Source organism: Lithobates pipiens, unplaced genomic scaffold (genome assembly GCF_037356315.1).
Source record: "Lithobates pipiens isolate NorthernLeopardFrog02 unplaced genomic scaffold, aLitPip1_a1.2 Scaffold_25, whole genome shotgun sequence".
Classification (NCBI taxonomy): Eukaryota; Metazoa; Chordata; class Amphibia; order Anura; family Ranidae; genus Lithobates; species Lithobates pipiens.
Window position 1 is genome coordinate 2,102,134 of NW_027507787.1, and position 18,447 is coordinate 2,120,580.

The 18,447-nt window shown below is 43.7% G+C and overlaps 1 protein-coding gene across 1 annotated transcript in view; it reads left to right on the forward strand.

Annotated features, from left to right (window-relative positions):
- Positions 1 to 18,447, forward strand: part of LOC143930034 (heparan-alpha-glucosaminide N-acetyltransferase-like) — a 519,140-nt gene that overhangs the window by 250,430 nt on the left and 250,263 nt on the right. The window contains exon 11 of the mRNA XM_077453933.1: positions 3,543 to 3,629. Coding sequence (XP_077310059.1) covers positions 3,543 to 3,629 — 87 coding nt within the window. The remainder of the gene's footprint in view (positions 1 to 3,542; positions 3,630 to 18,447) is intronic.

Consider the following 18,447-nt stretch of genomic DNA (forward strand, 5'->3'; position numbering starts at 1 on the left):
CGAGTCGTGCTGCACGTCTCCACTGGTCCCCGCTGTGTCCTGGGAACTGTTTGTTGATGCGGGACATCTGCGGCTAGCTGTGGCTAGCTTGTCCAGGAAGTGGGTGCAGATACCTGGATTATACAGGTATCTGCACCCCCCTCCCCCCCGAAAGGTGCCAATTGTGGCACTTTAGGGTGGAGGTCCACTTTAAGTATGTTTTTGTCAGTCTTCCTTCTAAAAAGGCCTAAAGGGTGTAAGATATGGCATAACCTCAAGAATGCTCCGCACTGTTCAATTAGCAGTCTTGGGTGGGGGGGTGACCAGTGTGCATCAGAAAAAAGGAAAATCATCCACCTAGTTATCTTGTATGGCAGGAGTGTCTAGATCACAGAAATGGCTAAACACAATAACAAATCTTTTGCAAGGTAATATAGCCCCAATATGCATTTTTCAACTTTATTTGCTTTTTTTCAGGTTGAAAATACATGAGCAAGTACCTTTTAAAGAGTTTATAACACTGTAGCTGTTAGAAGTTGATAGTTCCTTGATGTCCTGTTAATCCTATTGTTCTACTACTTAACCAGCACCCATGGATCCGTAGATTATATATATATATATATATATATATATATATATATATATATATATAGTTTTATTAAATTTGTGTTAGCCATTGGCTGCCGCTGTTGCCAATCAAGGTCAGCTAGCCAATCAGGAGAAAGAGAGGCCGGGCCAGGTCGGGGATCCGTGTCTGAATGGACACAGGGAGCTGTGAATCGGCTCAGGTGCCCCCATAGCAACCTGCTTACTGTGGGGGCACTGAACAGGCGGGAGGAGCCATGAGCACCAAAGAGGGACCCGAGAAGAGGAGGATCCAGGCTGCTCTGTGCAAATCCACTGCAACAGAGCAGGTAAGTATAACTTGTTTGTAATTTTTATAGGAAAGAAAAAACAAGACTTTGCAATCACTTCAGTCTTCAGTTCTTTTATATTTTAAAGTGGTTGTAAACCTCAGGCATTAACCACTTCAATACCAGGCACTTAAACACCTTCCTGCCCAGACCAATTTTGAGCTTTCAGCGCTGTCACACTTTGAATGACAATTGCGCGGTCATGCTACACTGTACCCAAATGAAATTTTTATCATTTTTTTCCCACAAATAGAGCTTTCTTTTGGTGGTATTTGATCACCTCTACGGTTTTAATTTTTTGCGCTACAAATAAAAAAATACCGAAAATTTTGGAAAAAAATGTTTTTTTTGTTTCAGTTTCAAAACTTTGTAAATAAGTACGTTTTCTCCTTCACTGATGGGCACTGATGGGGCTACACTGATGGGCACTGATAAGGCGGCACTGATGGGCACCAATGATGTGGCACCAGTGAAGTGGCACTGATGAGGTGGCATTGATGGACACTGATAGGCGGCACTGACAGGCGGCACTGATGGGCGACACGGATGGGCGACACGGATGGACACTGATAGGTGGCACAAATTGGCACTGATAGCTGGCACGGATTGGCATGGATAGGCGGCACAGATGGGCATGGATAGGTATCACAGATGGGCATGGATAGGCGGCACAGATGGGCATGGGTGGGCACTGATAGGCGGCACAGGTGGGCACTGATAGGCGGCACAGGTGGGCACTGATAGGCAGCACAGGTGGGCACTGATAGGCGGCACAGGTGGGCACTCATAGGCAGCATTGGTGTTATACTGTACTAATGGATGCCAATCAGTGCCAAACAATAATGCATGCCAATCAGTGATGCCCATTGTGGGCACTGATTGGCATCCATTATGGGCACTGATTGGCATCCATTGTGCTGACTGGCATCCCTGGTGGTCTAGGGAGGATTACCTTTTGCTTAGCATCCCTGGTGGTCTGGTGGCATCCCTGGTGGTCCAGTGTGGGCATCCTCGGGGGGGCTGTGCTGATAATCGATCAGCACAGACCCCCCCTGTCAGAGGAGCAGCCGATCGGCTCTCCTCTACTCGCGTCTGACAGACGCGAGTGAGGAAAAACCGATCACCGGCTCTTCCTATTTACACTGTGATCAGCCGTGATTGGACACGGCTGATCACGTGGTAAAGAGTCTCCGTCGGAGACTCTTTACCGAGATCGTAGTTGCCAGGTGTCAGACTGACACCCTGCAACAACGATCGCCGAGATGCGCGCCCCCGGGGACGCGCAGCGGCTCATAATCCTGATCACATCATATGACGTCCGATCAGGATTATGAAACCACTTTGCCACCGTCAATTTGTAATAGGGCGGGCGGCAAGTGGTTAAATATGAACAAAGCTATAGTGTGTACTTGTTTCAATAAAAAGCACTAAATGTCATTAATTTTTTGCTGCTTTGTTCCTCTGCTATCAGCATGAATCAATTCTGACAAATTTTCCTGAAACCAAGAGAGGTGACAGGGGAGGGGTCTCCAGCAGATTGACAGAGTCAGCTCTGTTCCTGTGTGCTGTGTGGAGGGGGTTTGTCTCTTCCCTCCAATCAGCTCTCAGACCTCTCCTCACTAAGCTCTACAAAGTATAATTTTAGCTCTCTGCCCCCTTTTTTCTGAACTCTCAGAGAAGCTTATCAATTCAGCTCTTTGAACAGATGAACCTTGCTTTGTGCCTCGATACAAATGATTTAGTGGAGGGGGGATTATGTTGTGGGGTTATTTTTCAGGGGTGGGGCTTGGCCCCTTTGTTCCAGTGAATGGAACTCTTTAGACGTCAGCATTCCAAGACATTTTGGACAATCTCATGCTCCTAACTTTACGGGAACAGTTTGGGGACAGTCCCTTCCTGTTCCAACATGACTGCGCAACAGTGCACAAACCAAGGTCCATAAAGACATGAATGAACACGTTTGGGCTGGAGGAACTTGATTGGCCTGCACAGAGTTCTGACCTCAACCAGATAGAATACCATTGGGGTGAATTTGAACGGAGACTACGTGCCAGGCCTTCTCGTCCACATCAGCACCTGACCTTACAAATGCCCTTCTGGAAGAATGGTCAAACATTCCCATAGACACACTCCTAAACTTTGTGGACAGCCTTCCTAGAAGATTTGAAGCTGTTATAGCTGCAAAGGGTGGGACAACTCTATACTGAACCCTATGGACTAAGACTTAAAGTCTGTAAAGGCAGGCGTCCCAATACTTTTGGTAATATAATGTATGAAGGAGAATTTGTTTCATCTCTGTGTATCACCTGAGGCCAGTCCCTTCACTGAGTATATGTAAGGGTCTGCGCTACAATATATTCAGTATTGTAGGCTGCCTCTGTCCCCATGAAGGAAATGGCCACCCCATTAATGCTCAGGTGATGGTTGTAAGACAAAACAGGAAAAAAAGGGAAATCCATTTAATGGTGACAAATTATAAATTCTAATCCTTCCCCCCCCCCCGTCTATCCAAAGCAATAAAATGTTTGGGCTGGAGCGAGTCTTTAACTAAGAACCTGGTGTGGCATCTCAGTTACTGTTTGGGGAGCACTGGGTTAGAATATTATGCAGTGGTCATCCATCACACTTTTTACCTTTTGATTATTGCAGGACCTGTACAAAACTACAGAGCCATTTGATCCAGAAGGTGTACTTGGAACAATCAATTCGGTGGCCATGGCATTTTTTGGACTGCAGGTAAAACATCTAACTGAACTTAGCATAAAATACCTATTTGAGTCTTTTACCTCTAAAAAAAGACTTTGAACCCCTAAACCAGGGATCTCCAAACGATGGCCCTCCAGCTGTTGAGAAACTACACGTCCCATGAGGCATTGTAAAACGCTAACCTTCACGGTCATCACTAGGCATTATGGGAATTGTAGTTCCTGAACTGGAGGGTCATAGTTTTGTAGACCCCCTGCCCTAAACAATCAAATTTACGAAATGCACAAGGACTTTTATATAAAAAACTGGAGAAGTAACGATGAGAGCAAACCAATCAGGTTCACCTGTAATGTTTTAGAAAATGTAGACGTATGTTCTAATATCTTATTTTTCTCTTGTTTTAATTTCTCTACTTATGAATCAGCCAGAATATATTTCAACATAAGGAAAGTCTGTTGGTTGTTGCCATATTCCTTTATTTGCTTTCTTGCCTTTAGCAGAATACATAAATCATATAACTTTAATGGGTTACCTGCACAAAACATAAGCATATACTTTTTAGTTCTCTATTTTGCCAGACCACTGGTGTCAAGTATACTAATAATATTATATATATATATATATATATATATATATATATATATATATATATATATATATATATATATATAGGGCTGTTACTGATTAAAAATGTCGTGTTTGATTAATATATCGTTTTTTTTAATCTAATTACTGTAATCGACTAATTTCAGTTAATTATACCGCACATACAGATCCAACTACTTTTAGCTGATCTCCTTGCATTGCAACTCTGCATAAGTCAGTGGTAAATGTGGTATACACTATATACAATCACCTGACACTAGTTAGTTTCCACAATCCATGACTTAACTTCACAGTTCACACAAACGTTTTAAATTCAAATTGTAGCACTGACGTAAGTCTTTTTTTTTTCCACAGTAGCGTGACAATCCCTCCACCTCTGGTCTAACTAATCACTCTCACCTTATGGCATGGACCCCTGTGCAAACAGGTGGTCATGCATGTGGGTAACAAAAGGGTTAACACGGACCATAAATTTTCTCACAATCTCAGGTCATGGGTAGAAAGCAAAGATCAAAATCCTCACCGCTTAAATATAAGATTACATTTTTGTGTTCAAACACAAACTACTCACATAAAGATGATAAAAACACAGGATGTAAAGCTGACAATCATGTTATTTCCGTAGGGCAGCAGCGGGTGGTGTCATGCGTAGCTCCTCCCCCGTACACGTTACGTTCAATCAGAAACTTCAACATCACCGTACTCCTCCCCCCTTCTCTTCATTAGCAGATGGAGGCACTTGAGGAAGGGGGGAGGAGTCCGGTGATGTCACCAGATCTCCAGCGGAACTCCCTGAAGAAGTCGGCGGAGAGATGAGCACCAGTCAAAATAATTTTGAACGATCAAAAAAATTAACGATTAATCAAGGAATTAATCTTTAATTTTCACAGCCCTAATATAATATATATAAAATAATAGTATATCATTTTCTAAATGTTTCTGCTAGTAAGTGAATACTGACAGCCTCCAGTGTTACAACACTTGAACGTATAATGGCAGGGTTTAATACCACTATGTCATTAAAAATATTATGTTAGCCTTTGATTCGAATACTTTTAAAATACCTGCGCTGTGAGTAAAATGTATTGCCGGCCCTTGGTGTTGACAATATATTCTCACATTCTAAGGATGTTCTAGTGCCTAGAACCCCTAAATGTAAAATGGGTTCAGTAGAAATAAGATGGACTCTAATACTGGTTTATGGAGTATGAACACATCTGGTCCTAGAATTAGTAGGTCTGCCATCTTTTCATGTCAATACAAATGGAATAACTTCCTCTGACAATATCAAAGGTTAGAGTCCTGCACACCATATGCTGAAGAGCAATATAAACTAACACCGCTTTGTAGACAGAGAGCGCGGTTCCTAAGGTGACAATATAGACAAAGAACAATTTGAATAATCATCATATAGCAACAAGAGGACTTTAATATACTGTATGCAAAACCACATACGGGTGAAATGTATACAATAATAGTATGTACGCAAAGTAAATGTAGTAATAATCATTTCCTCCTTTTTGTAATTTAGCATACTGATCTATCTATGCTTTGCGTTCTGTTAATATTTCCCTTCTGCAACTGCCAACAATAAATGTAGTGCACCCCCTGAGAACAGATGGCATATGGAAATCATTGGAGCAGCTATTCTGCCACCAGGTTACTTGCCCCTTTAGCAATGTCTTTATTTGTTCAGCTGTAGGTCACTTTTTAGTAATCCGCCTTGTTACGTTCCTCTCCTCCAGGTTTTGTTTTTTCCATTGGGGAAATATCACTCTTATTCTGAGTCCAACAACACAAACAAAAATGTTTCAGTTCCATGCATGGCAATGAAAACCCATCATAGTATCTAAATCTTCAACATTCTACTAGAGTTTCTTTTGCTATCAACAATCCCCCCCACCTTGGAGAGATTGGCGAGAAATAAAAAAAAAACTCTATCCTAAGAGATTCACCTTGACGTTGTTCAGACATCCTTGTAGTTAGCAGGGCTGGACTGGGACAGAAATTTGGCCCTGGACTTCATCCAGACCGGCCCACTTACATTTTGAGTGTCCCATCAGCACTCCCTTACATCAGAGTGTCCCATCACCAGCCCCCTTACATCAGAGTGTTCCATCAGCACCCCCTTACATCAGAGTGTCCCATCAGCACCCCCTTACATCAGAGTGTCCCATCAGCACCCCCTTACATCAGAGTGTCCCATGAGCAGCCCCCTTACATCAGAGTGTCCCATCAGCACCCCCTTACATCAGAGTGTCCCATGAGCAGCCCCCTTATATCAGAGTGTCCCATGAGCAGCCCCCTTACATCAGAGTGTCCCATCAGCACCCCCTTACATCAGAGTGTCCCATCACCAGCCCCCTTACATCAGAGTGGCCCACTGAGCCATCGGCCCACCGGGAAACTCCCGGTAGTCCCAATGGCCAGTACATGCCTGGTAGTTAGCCATGAGGCCTTCTCTAGAGAAACGTCTTTAACAGTAAGCCCTTGTTCACATTGACTGCGGCTTTGAAATCGTGCAACTTCATCTGAAATGGCATGATTTAAAAGCCGCATGTCAGTGTGACTTTGGGTGCGACTTGGATGACATTGGTGCGGCTTCATGCACAGATGTCTATTCAAGTTGTACCCGAAATTGCCAAAAGTAGTGCCGGAACTACTTTTAAAAATGGGTGCGGCAACGCAAAGTTGACAGGGCACCGATTTGAACAGTGTCATTGATGGCAATAGGCTGCAAGTTGTCCTGTGATTTGACCTGTCAAATCGCATGACAAGTCGCCCCAATGTGAACAGGGGGCTAAGGATTATATTGTTTGTTTTTTGCTATGCTATGTGAATGGGAAGAAATAGGATTTTTTCAAATTTTACTGCAAAAGTGGAAACACACACAGCCATTCTCCTTTGAAATATTAGATTACAGCTAATAGGTTGCATCCATAGCCCAGGCAACCTGCTAGGTTCTTCTTACCTTTTTATATTACTTTTTTTTAACAGCAATTAAAATCATCTTGTACTTTTATATCTGTTTTTTGTATTGCACTCCTTTCTGTATATCTATGGTTTGAGCAACTGCTGGGCACCAATCAAGGAAAGCCTTGCGGTGTGGGAGCCACCTCGCTAGGACTATTGAGCTTGTTAGAGGTTTTCCTTCATCTCACTATACTTGCAAGTCTAAAGTTTCCCAACTCCTGTTTGAGTATGTTATTCTGGGGTGCCTGCCTTTGATGACAATGCTGAGTAGGCACTCAGTAGGGATTGGCTCAATGTTCGAGTCGAACGTAAGGTTCGACTCGACTCGACATCAGCTGTTCATTTGTTCATATAACTAATGAAAAAATGTGGCGCTCGTAGCAGTTCGCCCGCCGCAGAGCGCCCCATAATGCACAGCGAGATGACATTAATGGCTGCTGATTGGCCAAAGCATGCAGCTGAACTGCATGTTTTGGCCAATCACAGCACAAAGTACTGTAAGAGCCATGATTGGTCAAAGGCAGGGTGCCTTTGGCCATTTATGGCTCAGGGGCTAAGTCCACGCCCCCAGGGCCGCTGATAGGCCAGTACAACTGGCCCGTTGTACTGGGCCCGGCCAGCAGGGGGGCCCGGGCAACCTGAACAGATAAGTCAATTAAAAAAAATCCTCCAGCAATGACTGATCAGAGTCCTAAATACAAACAACTACCCCCCCCCCCCCCCCCGTTTACTTTTTAAGTTTTTTTCTTTACTGATAGCTATGTGGAGAAAAGGTGGCAGCAGGGGAGGGATTATTTTTTCTATTTCGGGCGTGGAAGAATCTCTACCGCGCCCGCTCCTCATCTCCTCATGCTGGCTCAGCTGGCTAGTGCCATCCCCCTGGCGCTGCTGAGCTATTCCTCTTTCCGCGTGAGAGAAGTGAGGCGGCGAACTCAGACGAGCAGTGACAGCAGAGGACAAAAAGAAGCAGCTGGCATCGGCATCCCACCTGACTGTAATTGTGTGTGCACACTCCGGTCCAGGCAGCAGCAGGATTAGGGAAGAAGTGACTCCTTGGGCCCAGTAAACAATGACAAAGGTGTGTGCTTGCTTGGGGGGGGCTTCAAGATCTACTACTACTACTGCAGAAGCATCTATACATTCTGGCATTAATGGCATGGGTGGCACTGTCTGCAGGTAGCACATGGGCTGCCTGCAGAGACAGTGCCACCCATGCCACCAATGCCGTAATGTGCTGCAGACAGTGCCACCCATGCCACCAATGCCGTAATGTGCTGCAGACAGTGCCACCCATGAGGTTAATGCATTTGCTGCCTGCAGAGACAGTGCCACCCATGCTGCCAATGGCATTATGTCATTTTCCCCAACTCTCTTACAACTAGCACTGCCCTGCCAGATGTAAAAAAACAAGCGCTTACACCCTAAGACGTATGTGTATCTTCTGGGGGCTGTGGAATTACGTTCCTCTTAAGCAGCTGTTTTAAATTAGGCTCTATACAAAGATAAAGCCCTATCACTATTGTACAAAAAAACTCTATAAAGATAAATCAACACATCCAAAGATGAATCAATCCATCAAAAGAGAGTCAGAAACAGCGCATAATATTCTAATTATAGACAATCACAATGGTGTGCACTGAATGGTCAAAAACTTCCTCAATACATTTAAAATCATATAAATTCACAATGAATATATGTTGAGTAGATTACAAACTTTATGTCTCTTTTTATGTCCATCTAGCAAATGTCCATCTAGAAATTAGCGCTTGATGGTGAGTTTATTAATCTCGCAGTAATTCAACATAGTTCGTTAAACTCTTGATATATATTGCACTATTGCCCGAAATACACCTCCACGCGTGCACACATGCAAACACCGCAAAAAGTCGTTGCCAGTGAGGAGTTCCCCTTAGGTATTTCTCTTACCAGACTCAGCTGGTTTCACACATCTGATCAAGAAATCCTCTTAGATGTAAATGCAGGTTTCCTTTCTCTTCATATACCACACCACTCGATCTCCGAAGGAAGTATAATTACAGAGAAAAACGCATATAGTGTAATTCCATTAAACAAACAAAGTGCTTTATTAAATTAAAAACCATCAAACATTGCACTCACAAACGTTAGAACTTTCAAAGCGTAAATTCAATACATGGATTAACAGCTAGGCTCAGAAAGGAACAGCTAGGTTAAAGGATGGTCCTACCGCCCTCAGCAATAGATCGCTCCCCGCTGATATCTCCCGGCTCGGTCCCTCTCCTCCTCTTTCTCCTATCACTCCTGCTGTGTTTAAACTCGTATGGTTCCACCCCGCTGTTTCTGACTCTCTTTTGATGGATTGATTCATCTTTGGATGTGTTGATTTATCTTTATAGAGTTTTTTTGTACAATGGGCATTATGTCATTGGCTGCATGGGTGGCACTGTCTGCAGCACAATATGGCATTGGCAGCATGGGTGGCACTGTCAGCAGGTAGCACATGCTTTATGGCATTGGCATTATGGGTGGCACTGTCTGCAGCACAGTATGGCATTGGCAGCATGGGTGGCACTGTCTGCAGGTAGCACATGTTTTATGGGCCATAACGCATGTGCTGCCTGCAGAGACAGTGCCACCCATGACGCTGATCTCGTAATGTGCTTCAGACAGTGCCACCTGTGCCGCCAATGCCGTAATGTGCTGAAGACGGTGCCATCCATGCTGCCAATGCCATAATGTGCTGCAGACAGTGCCACCCATGCTGCCAATGGCATTATGGAGGGGCCAGGGGTGGGGCTAAAGGAGGGGCCAGGGGCGGGGCCAGGGGTGGAGCTGAAGGGGGCCCCGTCAGGTAGGCTGTATGGGGCCCCATGATTTCTATCAGCGGCCCTGCGCGCCCCACACTATATAAGGCTGCTGCTTATATTGGCGACCATATATAGTGAATGAATGGAGATTAAGCAGGTAGTTTAGTGTACAGTCAGTGTAGTAAATATAATACAGTTCAGAGTATATAGTGCAGTTAGTGTAGTTTATATAATACAGTTTGGAGTATATAGTGCAGTCCATGTAGTGTGTATATATATATATATATATATATATATATATATATATATATATATAGTTCAGCGTATATAGTGCAGTCCGTGTAGTATATATGTATAATGTATAATGTTGTCAGTGTAGTATATATAATACAGGCCCTTTGGGTCTGGCATAGATTTTAAGGGGAACTCTATGCCAAAATTAAAAAAAAAATGGCATGGGGTCCCCCCAAAATCCATACCACACCCTTATCCGAGCATGCAGCCTGGCAGGCCAGGAAAGGGAGGGGACGAGCGAGCGCCCACCCTTCCCGAACCATACCAGGATGCTTGCCCTTAAAATGAGGAGGGTGCTTTGGGGTGCCACCTAAAGAACGTTGTCCCCATGTTGATGAGGACAAGGCCCTTATTTCGACAAACCTGGCCGGTGGTTGTCGGGCTCTGCGGGCCGGGGGCTTATCAGACTCTGGAAGCCCCATTTAACAAGGGGTGCCACCAGATCCGGCCCCCCCATGTGTACATTGTACCACTATCCATTCACAAAAAAAGTGTCAAAAAGTAAAAACCACAACAGACCATTTTTGACAACTCTTTTATTAAAAAAAAAAAAAAGCGTCCCGCGATGTCCATCCATCTTCAATCACGCCACCCGACGGAGCAGAAAAATAGAAAAAAATGAAAAGCTCCGCCTCCATGGAAAGCCTCCCGGCGACTGCTGTCTTTTGGCTTTGACAGCTGTTTTATAGGCAAGGGTGGGGTCACCCAGTGACGTAACCAAGTCACCCCGAACCCTTCTGACATCATGTGACATCAGAGGGGGCAACGGTCATCCAGTTACATCAGTGGGTGGCCCCGCCCTTGCCTATATAAGAGCTGCCAAAGCAAAAAGACAGCAGTTGCCAGGAGGCCTCCCACGGAGGAGGAGTTTTTTTGTTTTTTCAGTTTTTTGGGTCCGCCAGGTCAAAAACGGTCTCATGTTGTTTTTACTTTTTGACACTTTTTTGGTGAACGGGTAGGGGTGCAATGTACCTGATACCCATTCACATGGGGGGGGGGGGCGGTATCAGGGGGCCCACTTGTTAAAGGGGGCTTACAGATTCTGATAAGCCCCCGCCTGCAGACCCTGACAACCACCGGCAGAGGTTGTTGGGAAAAGGCCCTTATCCCCATCAACATGGGGACAAGGTGCTTTGGGGCGGGAGGCACAGAGCCCCCCTACCTCAAATCACCCACACCCCCCATGTTGAGGGCATGTGGCCTGGTATGGTTAAGAAGGGGGGGGCGCTCTCTCTCCCCCTTCATCCTGACCTCTAAGCTGCATGCTCGGATAAGGATCTGGTATGGATTTTGGGGGGGACCCCACGTCATTTTTTTTTACATTTTGGTGTGAAGTTCCCCTTAAAATCCGTATCAGACCTGAAGGGTCTGGTATGGACTGGGCTTTTTCTCATAGATTTTTCATCTATATTGCCAGGAGGCAGCAATACATTACAGCCGCTAGCAAGTTTGAATGAAATGTTTTCCCTTAGAAATGTAATTATTGCTGTGGCACTGTTCTTCACATCCCACAGATGTGCCACTTTGTAGGCAGACTAACGGGACCCCCAGGCATGATATTTATAGGAATATTTCATTTTTATTGTTTCACTTTAAGCATTATTAAAAACACGGCTCCTGAAAAAACTATTGTTTTAAAGGTTTTTTTTTTTTTGTTGCATTGATGCATGTACAATGCACAGGGCAGTACACTTTTTATGGAAATAACCTGCATATAAACCTTTAAAATTAGGACTTAATTTTTCATGTTTGTGTCCCAAAGTCTTTAATAAGGTTCGCATGTTTGCTAAAACTCTTTGCCTGTTCGAGGTGTTCTGGTGCAAACCGGGGGCTGTTTTGCCCATCCCTAGCGCTCAGATTAAATAGTATTTGCTGTTCAGTTAATAGCCTGATTTAACTGGTAACTATTTAAGTGCCAGTTCACACAGGAGCAACTTGTCAATCGACTTGGTCGCCTGACAACTCGCGCTCCATGCATTGCAATGTAACTTCTAATAGAAGCGACTCAAGTTGCTCTGACTTAGAAAAAGTTTCCTGTACTTTTTTGAGGTGACTTTGGAGCGGCTTTCATTGTATACAGAAGTCGTTTTGCAAGCCGCTCTGAAGTTGCGCTGAACAGGCAATTAGGGTCATTTGATGAAGAAATATGATTTTTTAGCAATGTTTTCTTATACATTTTTGTAGAGAAAATCTTTTTTAGTGTGAAAAAAGGTTGCTTTAAAAAAGATGCTGAAACATAACCAACTGACACTTTATCCCCATGCAATGGGAGAATAATACAGCCTTTTATGAAGTCGGTTCATAGCCTCTTAAGGCCCGTACACACGATCAGACTTTTTGACAACAAACATGCAAATTAGCTGTTTTGGAGCAACATCCGACTGTGTGTACGCTCCATCAGTCAAACTTTTTCTGTTTTCATCTGACTTTTGTTGGCTGTGCGAATGGACAAACTTTCTGGCAACAAAAGTCTGATGGAGCAAAGTCTGACCGTGTGTACGCAAAAGCATCAGACTTTTGTACAAGGTACAAACACGCATGCTCAGAACCAATGCAAAAGATCAGACTACAATACAAAAGTTGACCAAAGGGGGCGCTGGAGTCATTGAACGTCCTCTTTTGAAGTGGTGTCAGTACGTTGTGACGTCACTACGTTCGTGTTTGTTGTCAAAAAGTCCGACCGTGTGTATGCAATACAAACTTGTGGACCACGCCCTTTGTACAAAAGTCCACGGGAAAGTTTGTACAAAGTCTGATCCTGTGTATGAGGCTTAAGTTACATCATGCTAATTGGCAGTACAACTTTTATAGAACAATGCATTGCAAGACAGGAGCTGGTATTTTTGTTTTGGACAGACTCATTTAGCTGCAACGCATTGTTAAAACATGCAAAACTGCAGCTATTTTATTATGGGTCAGAAGAAAAAAAAATGTTTTTTTGCATTAGTTTGGAATTGTTGGACTAACACAAATGGTCACTTTTGTAAATATTAATGGTTGTAGTCTTTATAAATTCTCATTATTACCATGACTTCCCAAGCTGCTTTACATATGAAATGGCATCTGTATACATATTTATATTGATTGCGTTAAAATAATATTTCTAAAGGCGTGGTTCTTCACTATCAAGTGATCAGTAATGACAAATGACTGCCACTTCTGGCTTTGTCATGACAAGCTCTGACGGTGGCATTTCCTTCACCTGGAGAGATGTTTGAAAGCTGCAGTTGAATGTAAACGATAGCGATAAGCCACACAAAGCAGCATAGAAATAAGAAATAGCGTGCAATGTCCAGGAAAAACTGACCTCGCATTTTTCACAAATCCTTTGTCAGAGTGTGCAGGTGCAAACCGTGTTTTATTAGCACAGTTATATTATCTTGGCTGTAAGTATAACAGCTACAGCAAATATACGCTCCAAGGTAACCTGTTATGGCAGGCCCAGTCCACATGTCAACAAGTGAGATTAACTCCCCTCATACTGTATGGTGATACCAGATGCTGGGCCACATGAGCAGGGAAGGCACATATTACATTTGTTATACAATATTTCATCTTGTACTTTCACATAGGAACAAACTCCAGAAATAAGACTGTTTAAATAATGTTAATGATTTTATAATATTGACATTCGGTTTAATTTGGTTCAGTGTGGTCGACGGTACAATGTATATAGAACAATGCATTGACCATATACTGTAAATGTTAACATAACATAATTAAAGCCCATCTTTGGGAAAATGAAAGGTCCTTCCTTGCAGACTGCTTATTTCTGTCATACAAACATCGGACAGTGGTCATGGGACTTTAAATTAGGCAGGTCACTTAATGAGATACAAATATGTAAAATTATAATTTATTGCACATGCCATTGCATTAAATCAATTTCAAATATAGATCAGACATACAATATATATATAAAGAGCTGACATAGAGACATTCATATTGTTGTGATATGGCTGAACCAGAGCGACTCCATCTTTATAAATTCATATAAGATTAACTTGGGTTACCTATTAGTTAGTTTAAACTCTGTATTTACAGACTGTAGCAGTTTTCCTCTAAAGAATACATATAAGAAAATATAGCTTGCATAAGCAGTTTTATTTTGTACTGTCTAAATAAAGAAATTGTGTCACAATATGTCTGGGCCACAAGACTCATGACTGTGACTCATGAAAGCAGATGACATAATTAATATGTAATGATATGTAATGTACACCTCTGTATTAACCACACCCATGTTCTATGCAATGATTGGCTGATAATGGTGCATATAAATTGTAGACCCGCCCAGAATAAACCAGACAACCCCTGAACACCAATCTTGACTCATCTCTTCTTGTGTTCAGCAAAATGCTGTCTCCTTAGTCTACAGTGCTAAGTAAGGGTTTCATAAGTGTGGTAATTGCTGTAATTATACCTAGCTGGTCTTTGTCAGGTATATAGAAATACAATTTTAATCACAACACATATAGTACATCAATTCATATTGTAGTGATATAGAAAATATTGCATAAAAAAGGGGCATTATAAATCTCTGAATATAGCAAATATATCTCGTCATCTTTGGGGCTCTATGCGTTTCATGGATCCCTGTCACTCATCAGGAGCTTGATGCAAAAAGATATCTATGAATGTATAAATGTAAATTTATGTTTGAATGCAATGATATCATATATATGTTCGAGGGGGGGGGGGGGTGTAATCAATTACTCCCCACAAAAAAGAGGGGTTTCAAAAAGATGGCCTTATTACTTAAAATGTCAGCCTCAAAGGTAAACCCAGCATCTAAGAGGGGAATGAAGGTGCCAAGACAGAACGTCTATCCCGGGACTGTGGAGGGAAAGAACCGCCCCCAGACCAAAGGGCTTATTTCTGTCCAGGGGAGGGGAAAAGCACTTTTACTTGCCTTATTCTACACATCTGCAGCAAATGGGGCTCTACTACCCTCAAGCAGTGGATCCAGCCAAAAAGCAATCCCTGTTGCAAGCATTGGACCGATTATTGGCTCAAGGGGTGATCATGCAGATCCCCAAAGAAGAGCAGGGTTTGGGTTTTTACTCAAACCTATTTACGGTGCCAAAGCCGAATGGAGATATCAGACCAATTCTAGATCTACGGAATCTAAATTGTTTCCTGAGGATCTGCTCCTTTCGCATGGAGTCAATCAAGTCAGTCGTATCTATCCTACAAGGAGGGGAACTTCTGGCATCCATCGACATCAGAGATGCATATCTGCATGTCCCTATATTCCCTCCTCACCAGAGGTTTCTGCGTTTCGAGGTAGAAAAGAAGCATTTTCAGTTTGTAGCCCTGTCCTTCGGCCTTGCTACAGCACCTCGGGTATTCACAAAAGTACTTGCCCCACCTCTAGCCAGGTTAAAGGGATTGTAAAGTTAATTTTTTTTTTTTAAATAACAAACATGTTATACTTACCTCCACTGTGCAGCTCGTTTTGCACAGAGTGGCCCTGAACCTGCTCTTCTGGGGTCCCTCGGCGGCTGTCTCTGCTTCCTCCCACAGGTACTTCTCACGTTCATGCGAGCTCCCTCGCATGGTGAGAAGTACCTGCGGGCGCGCTCCCGTGATACAGCCAGCGGCTATAGCCCCTCACTGTATCACACGGCCCCGCCCCCCCCGTGCTCCACGTCAGTGGATGTGATTGACAGCAGCGCGAGCCAATGGCTGCGCTGCTTTCCATCCATCCACTCCAGCCAGTCAGCGGCCAGGCTGAGTGGTGAAGAGGAGGTCGGGGACGAGCGCGGGACTTTCGAGGGGTGAGGTAAGTAAAACGGGGGGCTCGGGGCGCAGGCACTGTCAGATGTTTTTTCACCTTAATGCATAGAATGCATTAAGGTGAAAAAACATTTACCTTTACAACCCCTTTAAGGGCACAGGGCATAACTGTCCTGGCTTACTTAGACGATCTATTGTTAATAGACTGGTCAGTGGCTCACTTAAGATGGGGTGTAGCCGTTTTCAAGCAGCTACCTGGAAAGTTTGGGTTGGATTCTCAACCTAAAAAGTCCTCCTTGAAGCCACTAAAGAGGCTGGAGTATCTAGGCATAATCATAGATACAGCCCAGAAGAGGGCGTTCTTGCCTCCGGCAAAGATCAGCTCCATACAGGAGCTAGTGAGGATGATCAGGTCATGAAAAAATCCTTCAATTCGCCTTTGTATGAGATTGTTAGGGAAGATGGTAGCTTCATTCGAAGCAGTTCCCTATGTCCAATTCTATTCGAGATTGTTTCAAAGCAGTATCCTGTCTGCTTGGAACAAGACGAATCAAACTTTGGATTTGCCAATGCGGCTGTTCCCAAGAGTGTCCCAGAGCCTCAGTTGGTGGTTACTATCCCGGAACTTGCTGAAGGGAAAAACCTTCAGACCAATTATCTGGAAGGTAGTTACAACAGATGCCAGCCTTTCAGGCTGGGGAGCAGTACTAGAGAAAACGACTGTCCAGGGACGATGGTCAGGAACCGAGCGTACCTTACCCATCAAAATCCTAGAGATCCATGCATTATATCTGGCCCTAAAGACCTGGACCTCCAGGTTAAAGGATTTTCCTGTCAGGATTCAATCCGACAATGCCACGGCCGTGACATATATCAATCACCAAGGGGGCACCAGAAGTCTCCCAGCTCAGAGAGAGGTGAACCAGATTCTAACTTGGGCGGAAGAGAATGTCCCCTGCCTATCGGCAGTTTTCATTCCAGGGGTAGAAAATTGGCAGACGGACTATCTAAGTTGCCAGGAGCTATTCCCAGGGGAATGGTCTCTTCATCCCGAAGTGTTTCGAGCTGTTTGCCAAAAATGGGGGACTCCGGACGTAGACCTTCTAGCGTCCAGATTCAACACACAGCTAGTCAACTTTGTGTCCAAGACAAGGGACCCACTCGCGTACGGAACAGATGCATTGGTGACCCCCTGGGATCAGTTCTCACTGATCTATGCTTTTCCTCCTATCCGGTTGCTGCCTTGGCTTCTTTCCAGGATCAAGCTGGAAAGAAAGTTGGTAATTCTAATAGCACCAGCATGGCCCAGAAGGTCATGGTTCGCGGAGATCATAATGATGACAGTGGAGGGTCCTTGGCCCCTTCCACTAAGGCCAGACCTGCTATCGCAGGGGCCTATATTCCATCCTACTTTACAAACGCCAAATTTAATGGCTTGGCTTTTGAGACCCACATTCGGAAGAAACGTGGGGTTTCCAGGTCAGTTATCTCTACTTTGATTAACCCCCCTAGCGGTAATCCCGAGTCTGGCTCGGGGTAGGAATATACTGATAGGAGCGGTAACCCCGAGCCAAAATAATTGTACCGCTTTCAGCACCTAATTCCAGACTGAATCATACCGCCAGGGAGGTTAATGCTAGGAAGCCAGCTTCTAGAGCTATATATTATAGAGTCTGGGAAGCTTGTTTCCTGGTGTAAATTCAAGGGTTGGCACCCTCAGAGATATATTATAGGCAGAATTCTTGCCTTTCTACAGTTAGGCGAAGAGATGAAGCTGGCCCTGAGTACTATTAAGGGTCAAGTCTCAGCCTTATCAATTTTGTTTCAAAGACCGCTTGCTACGCATTCTTTAGTCCAGGGTTTCATGCAAGGAATGCTGCGGATAAATCCGCCAGTTAGATCTCCTTTAACCACTTTCAGACCGGACCAATTTGCTGGTCAAAGACCAGACCACTTTTTGCGATTTGGCACTGCGTTGCTTTAACTGACAATTGCGCGGTCGGTCGTGTGATGTGGCTCCCAAACAAAATTGACGTCCTTTTTTTCCCACAAATAGAGCTTTCTTTTGGTGGTATTTGATCACCCCTGCAGTTTTTATTTTTTGCACTATAAACAAAAATAGAGCGACAATTTTGAAAAAAACGCATTATTTTTTACTTTTTGTTATAATAAATATCCCCCAAAAATATATATAAAAAAAAATTGTTTTCTTGCGATTATTGATTGGTTTGCGCAAAAGTTATAGCGTTTACAAAACTGGGATAGTTTTATAGCATTTTTATTAATCATTTTTTATTATTTTTCCTTTACTAGTAATGGCGGCGATCAGCGATTTTTATTGTGACTGCGACATTGTGGGGGACCCATCGGACATTTTTGACACATTTTTGGGACCATTGTCATTTATACAGTAATCACTGCTATACAAATGCAGTGATTCCTGTGTAAAT